Source organism: Plectropomus leopardus, chromosome 7 (assembly GCF_008729295.1).
Source record: "Plectropomus leopardus isolate mb chromosome 7, YSFRI_Pleo_2.0, whole genome shotgun sequence".
NCBI classification, from domain to species: domain Eukaryota; kingdom Metazoa; phylum Chordata; class Actinopteri; order Perciformes; family Serranidae; genus Plectropomus; species Plectropomus leopardus.
In genome coordinates this window covers 27,336,276-27,345,772 of record NC_056469.1, presented here as the reverse complement: position 1 = coordinate 27,345,772, position 9,497 = coordinate 27,336,276, and the positions used below count along the sequence as shown (strand labels likewise).

The 9,497-nt window shown below is 38.9% G+C and overlaps 2 protein-coding genes across 2 annotated transcripts; one reads left to right on the top strand and one right to left on the bottom strand.

The window, feature by feature from the left end:
• Nucleotides 1–353: 353 nt before the first annotated feature.
• LOC121946224 (C-reactive protein-like) lies at nt 354–1,678 on the bottom strand. The gene is made up of 4 exons (XM_042490714.1): nt 1,598–1,678; nt 1,285–1,342; nt 1,012–1,114; nt 354–924 (listed from the first exon to the last, which is right to left on the bottom strand). Exons 2-4 carry the CDS (start codon nt 1,340–1,342, stop codon nt 414–416), a joined length of 672 nt encoding a protein of 223 aa, XP_042346648.1. The 5' UTR covers nt 1,598–1,678; the 3' UTR covers nt 354–413.
• Nucleotides 1,679–2,632: 954 nt separating this feature from the next.
• LOC121945779 (26S proteasome non-ATPase regulatory subunit 4-like) lies at nt 2,633–9,219 on the top strand. The gene is made up of 10 exons (XM_042490112.1): nt 2,633–2,689; nt 4,455–4,595; nt 4,684–4,798; nt 5,010–5,096; nt 5,644–5,712; nt 5,825–6,040; nt 6,840–6,948; nt 7,079–7,216; nt 8,618–8,673; nt 8,767–9,219. Exons 1-10 carry the CDS (start codon nt 2,664–2,666, stop codon nt 8,935–8,937), a joined length of 1,128 nt encoding a protein of 375 aa, XP_042346046.1. The 5' UTR covers nt 2,633–2,663; the 3' UTR covers nt 8,938–9,219.
• The last annotated feature ends 278 nt before the right edge of the window (nt 9,220–9,497 follow it).

Genomic DNA, 9,497 nt, shown 5'->3' with positions numbered 1-9,497 from the left:
GCATAAAAAAAACATTAATGTGTTATATACAGGGTCGGCCATGAAGATAGAATAATTTAGTTTTCTACAGTTTGTAAAGGTTAATTGTGGATTCATTTATTGTGATATGTTTGGGAAAGAGATTGATTAATTAAGTTATGAGAAGACTTAGACTTTATCTGTCAAGAATAAATCACATTGTCATGATCATTTCATGGACAGGAAAAAAAAATATTCCAACTTTATCAGCAACAGTATATATATGTGTGTGAGTGTGTATATATGTGTGTGTGTGTGTTTGTGTGCATGTATGTATGTAACCAGTGCTTTAGGTATTTGTGAAAAATGGTAAAAAAAAAAGAGGTACTAACAGCTTCAAGTGTTTAAACAGATTTTATCAGCTTCAAGAACATAATTTGCTGTTTGACATCCTGTTACATAACTTCAGACTCCTCCTCCACCAAAATGTCCCCTGTGATATCGTACTCCAGGGCTCCCCAGTTGAACACATTGCCTGGAGTGAAGTGCTTGTAAGCCATGTAGCGTTTGATCTCAGAGGCGGGGAGGACTTGGTCCCACATGTGAACATCAGTAATCATACCAATGAAAGACTGAGCTTCATCAAAATTTCCCCCATAGGCGTCCTGCTCTTGGCCCAGGATTGTGATGGGTGCTCCAGTGATGGCCCTAGTTCTGATAAATCTCTTGATGGTTGCCTTGCCGTCCATCCAAACCTGAGCCACTCCGTTGTCAGAGCGCCAGGTGGCACACACAGAGTGCCAGGTGTTTCGTGGAAATGACAGCGACCCGAAGTCTGCTTTACCGTCCCTAGCCTCTACATCAATGACATCCACTGATTCCCTCTTAAAGAGCAGGAAGGCGTTGCTGTGAGCAGTAGTAGCCAAAGAGAAGAGCCCGTAGTTCCTGGTGAGATCTGTTTGGAATCTAAACAGATGTGCCAGCTGTGAGAAACTGGGGCAAACAGTTCTTCAAACATGAATAAAGAAGCTTTGTGATCACACCAGCAGTTACCTGAGACAGGCAGTCACAGAGCTGAATTCAGTTTGAGATGTCTGCAGTTTCACGTGATCTGTTTTGGTCTCCTTTGGGAAGACAAACACTTTTCCAGACAGATCTGCACAGGTGGAAAAATCAAACCAGTAAAATCATTCAGAAGAGGATTTCACAAGCAAAAATATCAACTCGACTTCATTAACTCAAATATTCTGTGACTGAAACAAACAAAAATGTTCAGTCTATGTTATTTTCCATAAACTTTATTGACTGGAAAAAAGGTTGACATACCTTCAGGTTTTGCACAACATGTTGCAAACATCACCATCAGAAGTATGAGTCTCTTCATCTGAGGTTTCAGAAAGCAGATATTTCAGTGGCAGTGAAAATGTGTAAATAGTTTTCGCAGTTTATGGTCATACAGTAATTCAATAATGCCTTTATTCATCATCAATTGGCATCATCTGCAGCTTCTCTTTTTAAAAACTCAAGCATTTAGTAAGTATTTAGACTTCAATTTAAACAAATCAGCAGACTGTAAATAATCACATTGAAACAGCACATGACCCATCTCAAAAATGTATTTTAGGGACAGAGATCTTACCTTGTGGCAATGTCAGTTTCTTGTCCTGGACACCTCAAATTCAGGATGTCTCAGCTGCTTTTATTTGTGAGACAGTTTGTTTAGCCTGCTTTCATCATGATGGACTGTGCACTATTTCCCAACCAAAAATCAGATGACTAGGGGGGCACATTTTGGGTCTAAAAGGGAATGTTAGGTTATATCCCAATATGACACTTAACATCAATATTTTTGCCTTAATGGAGGTGTTTTTTTCTATACTCATGTGTGCACACGTATCTTTTCTTTGTGTCTTCAGTATAAGACAGTGCCCTTTTATGTTATTATTCACTTTGAAGAAATCTAGACCTACACTTTGTTCAAATGTCCGCTTTTTTTACAGTTCTTATCACAATGCATGCACACCAAAAAGGTTGTGTATTATTCACATTTGAACCGATACTGGTGTTAGATCTGGTTCCTGGAATTCAGTACCAGTACTCAAAAATACCATTTCCCAGTACTTTACTTTCTTTCTAATGACAAAAACGTAATCTTCTAACAAATTGCAGGACTATGGACTATTGCCCAACCACAAATCAGTGCATGTTAGGTTAAATCCTAATGGGACACTTAACATGATTATTTATGCTCTAATGGAGGTGCCTTTTTCTTTTAAAGGGCACACATTGCTCAAATTATGCACACATATCATTTGTTTGTGTCCTTACTATTGGGTAGTACCCCTTAGAAATATTGTATTATTCTCATTCTTATTCTCATTCTTCTTAATGATATGTTTTTGCATCTTACCTTTTGTTTGATTTTTTACTTCATTTCTTGTCTGGCTTTGGTTCAGCATTACTGTCTGCCTTCTATTGTTTACTTATTTACTTGTTTACTACTGGTTATTAATATAATATAATATTAATATTAACGTTATTAATATTCATATGGTTCTTATGTCTGAGCGACAGCGATTTTGAAGCCTATTCTATTAGATTTATCCTAATAATTCATCATATGAAATTGTCTGTTCCCCTTCTCTCTTAAAAAACACCATCACCCATAAACCCCCGCGATAACGTAGTCAACCACAGACGTCAAGATGGTGCTTGAAAGTACTATGGTCTGGTAAGGAATGAGAAATATGTTTAAAGTTTAAAAACTAAAAAGGCTTACATAATCCAAAACACGCTACTATTTGATAAATATAATATGCTTATTTGACGTCGTTTATTTGAAATATTTTCACAGTCTCACGTGTTTTGTTTACGATGTCAGATGCTCGAGCTATTCCCTGAGTCACTCCATAACCTAGCTAACGTTAGCTAGCAGGAGCTTCCAGCACAAACTGTTTTTAGTGTTTTTATCGACATTGAACAAGTTTTATGTTTATTGACGCTAGTGAGTGTATTGTTGCTTCTTTACGTTTATGGGATATAACTGTAAAGCAAAGATTGCGCCTAAAGTTGAATAAAAATGGCTTTGTTTAACGCGTTAGCATTAGCTAGCTAACAACTAAAACCTACTTCCATTGTCAAAACATGCAACTCAGTGGGATCTATTGTTTCTTTAGTTAGACTAACCATGCTCACATATTATTCAGTTGTTATTATTAACAGACGCTGTCTCTCAGTTCGGGATACATTCCGAGAGAGCACACAGTTTTATTAAACAGTATTAGCAGCAGCTTTTTCATACCTAAGGTAGCAGTACTACAGGGTTATTGCAGTGTTTTGCATTACATTGTTTTAGTGCAGTTTATTGTTTTCACGGGGGCTACAACATTGGTTTTATTAATGTGTCTGATAGTTTTTTTCAGCAATAATTTTGTTTATTAAATGGCAGAAAATAATTAAAGTGTAAATGGTGATATTATAATATTTTTCAAGGCCTAAAGTAATGTGTTCATTTTGCTTATTTTGATAAGATAAGATAAAATAATATAAGACTTTAATAACCCCACACTGGGGAAATTCATACAATAAAGCAGTTTAGGTGTGGGAAGCAGAGAAAATGCAAAATAAATAAATAAATAAATAAAATAAAAAAAATAGAATAATAAAAGCTATACACTCTGTAAACACCCTTTAATCACACATGTACTATATGTTTATGATTGATAGTTGCACAGAAAAATTGTAACACACACATGGTGTGCAATTAATTTATTGTAAATATACACAAATAAGGCCAATGTATATGATTGCACAATAAGTGGTAAAATATTGCACAGAAGGAAATTGTACAGCCACGTTAAACAGAGTAAATATAAAGAACATGGATAAGTGCATGTATATGAGAATATGTATGATTATGAATAAATAGAATATATATAACCTGAGGTGGGAATCATGCAAATCAGCCGTTGTGGTGGGTGATGGATTCAGTGACAACAACAGTGTTACATTTGGTTATACTTGTTAAAGAGTCTGAAAGCTGCTGGAGTGAAAGACCTGCTCTAGCGCTCTTTCTTGCACTGGTGGGTGTTGCAAACTGCTGTTGAACGAGCTTATTAAGGCAACCACATCCACCTCTCAACCACCTCCTCTATGGAAGCAACAGGGCAGTCCAGGACAGAGCTAGCCCTCCTGACCAGTTTGTTTTGTCCAACCAACAGTTCAAAACTCTAAAATATAAAATTTACAAAATTAAATGACAGTGTAAACCAGCAAATTCTCACTTCGGATTAACTGAAACAAGTAAATGTTTGGCATCTTTTGCTTAATGTCAGATGTGTCTTGATGTTGCCATCCCTGTATTGTCTTTCTGAAGGGTGTTTTCCAATTTAATCAAACAATGGACATGAAGGGTCCAGAGCTGTTAATGTTTACTTTCCTCTTGCATTTTCATACTTTCAGAATAAATAGTTGAAACTGCTGTTCATTTTTCTTAGTGTGGACAACAGTGAGTACATGCGCAATGGAGACTTCCTGCCCACCAGGCTGCAGGCTCAGCAGGACGCAGTCAATATCGTTTGTCACTCCAAGACCCGCAGCAACCCCGAAAACAACGTGGGCCTCATCACCATGGCGAAGTAAGAAGCAGTGTGTTTACATGAGTGTGCCGACATTAAGAATAACATAACATAACATAATAACACAAATGTTACGTTCCCCATGCAGCAACTGTGAGGTGCTGACCACACTGACTCCAGACACGGGCAGGATACTGTCCAAGCTGCATGCTGTGCAGCCGCGTGGAAACATCAGCTTCTGCACCGGCATCAGAGTGGCACATGTGAGTTTTCAGACTCTCATTACACAGAAAGGCCTCTCCTGCAATAGAGGAGCTGGTAAAGATGTGTGAAGTGAATTTTCTGCTCTTTAGGACATACGGAAATATGGAGAACCTCTGTGGAGAAAAGATCCTTCTTGCTATTTCTCACATAAATACATTTTGTATGTTCATAAGCTTTCTCTTTCTTCATTTGTTCTGTTTCTGACTGTAGTTGGCGCTGAAGCACAGACAGGGCAAAAACCATAAGATGCGCATTATTGCATTTGTTGGCAGCCCAGTGGAGGACAACGAAAAAGAAGTAAGCTTTGTGTTTCATGTGTTAATAATGTTCATGTGTGAGACGGCCTCTAGCTCAGAGAGTAGAGCGTTCGTCCAGTGTAGGCTGAGTCCTTTGCAGCAGCCCGTTGTCATCTTTCCATCTTTTAATTTCTTTCTGTCAAAATGGGTCAAGTTTTTCTGTGTGAAAGTCCATATTTCTGATGTAACAAATCTTTAAACTGATTACTGAACCCAATGTTGCCTTTTTACTTTAAGCCTACACTTACACTCTGGCAAAATGCAGATTAACCAAACTCACTCTAACAACCATATTCCTACATCAAACCTACCTCTGCACAGGACCACATATGTACTACTTACCTTTATACTCAACTGCAATGATTTAAGAAGAAAAAGATGTCCAAAAAATAAGTTGTTATGCAGCTTTTTCAGTAATGCTTTTTCACGTTTGCACCTGTTCATCTGTGGAAAATGAATGGTGGATAGCATCAGTGAACACAGATCTGTCAGGCCCCTGATAAAACATTTAGTGTTTGTGACACTGAAGTATTTTTATTTTCCTGCAGCTGGTCAAAATGGCAAAGCGTCTAAAGAAGGAAAAGGTCAATGTGGATGTCATTAACTTCGGAGAGGAGGTATTTTTCCATCAAAGCTTCTCACACACACACCAACACACATACACACACACACCTTCTTGGATGTCTAATGTGTTATTGTGCTCGCTCTCATTCTTTCTCACCGCTGCAGGAGATGAACACGGAGAAGCTGACGGCCTTCATCAACACTCTGAATGGCAAAGAGGGAGCCGGCTCCCACCTGGTCACAGTTCCTCCGGGCCCCAGTCTGGCCGATGCCCTGCTGTCCTCACCCATCCTGGCTGGAGAGGGAGGTGCAGTGTTGGGCCTGGGTGCCGGGGACTTTGAGTTTGGAGTGGATCCCAGTGCAGACCCGGAGCTGGCCTTGGTAAGAGAGCAGGGGAAAATGCTGTAGTTTACCGTAATACAGGGACATTTAACCTGCTTTGCTTGGGGGCCACTTTTGCAAAATGACAGGAGGCCAGGGGCCAGTCACTACAGCCCCATACATGTTTCTGGGATTTTAGGGCGTTTCCAGGATTTAAGGACATTTCTCAGATTTTAGGGTATTTCTAGGATTTAAGGACATTTCCAGGACTTTTAGGACATTTCTCAGATTTTAGGACGTTCCTTGGATTTTTTCATGTTTCTAAGATTTTAGGACATTTCTCAGATTTTTGGAAGTTTCTGGGGTTTTAAGATAATTTCTCAGATTTTAGGGCATTTCCAGGATTTTAGGAAATTTCTCAGCATCAAGGACATTTCTTTAAATTTAGGATGTTTCTAGGATTTAAGTATGTTTTCAGGCTCTTCGGACTTTCTTAGCTTAGCTGGCTAGCTACCTCTGTCGGAGGGTTAGGGGGATCCTCCATCAGCCCTTTTTAACTGTGTTAACTGTAAACAAACTCTCTTTACATGCTGTTTCACTCACTCTGGCATCTTCTGTGTACTTTTTGTTGTGAATTAGAAAAGGATTGGGGGGCACCCGGCTCCCTATCAGGGGCCAGATTAGGTTGAGTATTATAATGTGTATTGTTTGTATAGTTTATTCTTGTAATCAAAGCTTTTCTTGTGTTTTATGTATAAAAGTTTCTGCTTTATTCGTTTTTATTGCTTATTTTCTTTTGACTTCATTGTATATATCTGTTGCTGTTTATCAGCTTGTTGTCTTCCTCTCTTCTCTCCAGGCTCTGAGGGTGTCGATGGAGGAGCAAAGACAACGACAGGAGGACGAAGCTCGCAGAGCCGCTGTTGCATCAGCTGCTGAAGCTGGCATTTCTTCTCCTGTTGCAGATGGTGAGAAAAATGTCCAAAACTTGATTTGCCATCACCGATGCCAATATCTTCCCATCTGCCTCCAGTAGAGGGTTTTTAGCTCCCAGTGTGAGTGTGTTCACAGCATGTTTTTTCTGTCTTTTTGTTGCAGAGTCTGAGGATGCCCTGTTGAAAATGTCTGTTCCTCAGACAGACTCCTCCACACCTGCTCTGCCAGACTTCAGCCGCATGACAGAGGATGAACAGATCGCCTATGCCCTGCAGATGTCCATGCAGGGAGCAGGAGCAGGTTAAACATGAATTTTCTGAGTTTTCCTGGTTAGGAGAATTGACAGCCTCTAATAAAAGCTGTGATTCAGGATGCATCACATCAGCAACATAAAATCCTTTACAAACTAGGCTGGTTGAGGAGATCTACTTCACACATGCAAGTATCAAAAAACAGGTGCTCTATGGATCGAAGGACATATGTGACCAAAAAAGGATGGAGAGGCTGAACTTATGTTTAGCTTCCTTGTCAGTAAGCGTTAAACAGAAAGCTGCAAGGCACAGAGCTTTGCAAAGTTAAAAAGCCTTTGAAAAATGGGCTAAACGCCCACATGTTTCAACTCTGTTTTTATCATTTATTAAAAGCTTTTAAACTTTTGCAAAGCAGTGTGCCTAGGAATTTTTCTCGTTATAACATTGTTTAGAAGGCTTACTGGTTAACCCCCCTCCTTTTTTTGGTAACATAAAATCACGTTCAAGGCATGTTCGGACAGTGATACAGTAAGCTTACAATCAGCCATTGGTCAAGTTTGGGTTGTCGGTGAGCGCCTCTCACCCTAAATTTTGCGGTGTGTCCTGCACTGTTGGCACTAGTCTGCACTTGTCTGCTTTTTGGGCTAATTCAGCATGTTGAATTAGCATTGAAATAAATATATATATATAGTAAATATAATTTGTTCTTTCAACATTGGATTTGTTGTTAATGTGCTAACTAGCTAAAAAGCATGTTGAATTTTTCCTGTTGGTCCAGTTTACCTTTTTGAATGATGAATACAGACGACTGCTGCCTGCTGCTATGGAGTTATTTTCTCTCATGCAGGCACAGGACACACATTTGTGAGGGCTGTTTTCTGTAGTCTTTGTGGTGTGTTCAACATTGTGGCTGAGGCACAGGCGAGTCGGCCTTCACCGCCACTGGTTCTTTGATGTTAGTTTTTTTGTACCTTTAGAGGAAGCAGAAGAACTAGTTTTTGTGGTTGGTTGTTGTTTTACTTGTATTATTTGTAGTCTTGAATCTAAAATAGGCCACACACAAACTTCAGAATATTGAGTATGTTTGCCTTTTTTACTGTAAGTAAGATTGTACACGTGTGTGTCTAACTGCCAATTACTTAATGTTTACTTCAAGATGAGACATAAGTTTGCTTGTATTGGCACTAATCCAGTTATTAAGCGTAAGTAAGCGTAGACTTTGGAGCCATGAAAACATTCACACACATCCTGCTTGTGTTTGATGACTGAACAGTTTGCAGGAGCAGTTTTTAATAGTTCATATTCACTAATAACACAATACTTGAATGTTTAGATACAGTTCAAAGTGTCCATGCAGGAATCCATCAAGCAAAACTTAAAAATGACCACAATCGTTCGTTAAACCAAATTTTACTTTTCCACCAACATTTCTGTTTGTTTTTTCCTGCAGATTTTGATGCTGAGGACATGGACACAGGAGCTGACATGGACTCCAGTAAGGCTAAGGTAAGCACTTGCATTTATTAGTCCTCAGTTTTCTTTTTCATCATCCGTCTGAAACGTGTTTTGTAAATATTACAAAACATTTTCTGCGTCCAGGATGAGGAGGACTACGATGTCATGCAGGATCCAGAGTTCCTTCAGAGCGTCCTGGAAAACCTTCCTGGAGTCGACCCCAACAACGAGGCCATCCGTAACGCTATGGGCTCTCTGGCTTCCCAGACGGGCTCTAAGCCTGACACCAAGAAGGACGAGGAGAAAAAGAAATAAACACCCAAAGAGAGGAACTTAATATATGAAAAAAAAAAGATCTGAGAATTGCACTGCACGTGTTATTCACAGTAACCTCATTACTCTCCTCCGTACAGGAAACACTTTGTTCATCTGTTGTTTATGTAGCTGTGTAAACTGTAAACAACTTTTTTCAACTTAAGGTTAATGGCCTGTTCTGCTTTCTTTTTTTTGTGTCAAGCAGATATGCTGACTTTTGATTCTTTTGTAATATAAGTACTAAGTAACATGAGATTTCCTCAATAAATTTACACAATACAAGTTGGTACAGCAACTGATGTTTGAAATGTATTTACAGTTTAAGTTTTACACAACTCCTTTTCAAAAATATCAGTGGATGTTGCATTAGTAAACCAGTTAGTACATTGTTAAAAAATGCATTTAATGTTGCAATATGGGATAATTAGTATTAATATTAGTAATATGCTTTGGTGTTTGTAGTGAACAAAACAGGATAACAAGACACATAATATGTGAATACAGCCGAGGAGAGAGCCTTTCAGACATGTTGACAAAAACCTTTGAAATGCAACTGAAAG

Coding starts and splice junctions, on each gene's coding strand:
- LOC121945779 (XM_042490112.1), top strand. CDS start 2,664: ATGGTGCTTGAAAGTACTATGGTCTG. Junction 6,041..6,839: donor CAGACCCGGAGCTGGCCTTG/GTAAGAGAGCAG, acceptor TCTTCTCTCCAG/GCTCTGAGGGTGTCGATGGA. Junction 8,674..8,766: donor TGGACTCCAGTAAGGCTAAG/GTAAGCACTTGC, acceptor TTCTGCGTCCAG/GATGAGGAGGACTACGATGT.
- LOC121946224 (XM_042490714.1), bottom strand. CDS start 1,342: ATGAAGAGACTCATACTTCTGATGGTGATGTTTGCAACATGTTGTGCA. Junction 1,115..1,284: donor ATGTTGTGCAAAACCTGAAG/GTATGTCAACCT, acceptor CCACCTGTGCAG/ATCTGTCTGGAAAAGTGTTT. Junction 925..1,011: donor TCTGTGACTGCCTGTCTCAG/GTAACTGCTGGT, acceptor ACATCTGTTTAG/ATTCCAAACAGATCTCACCA.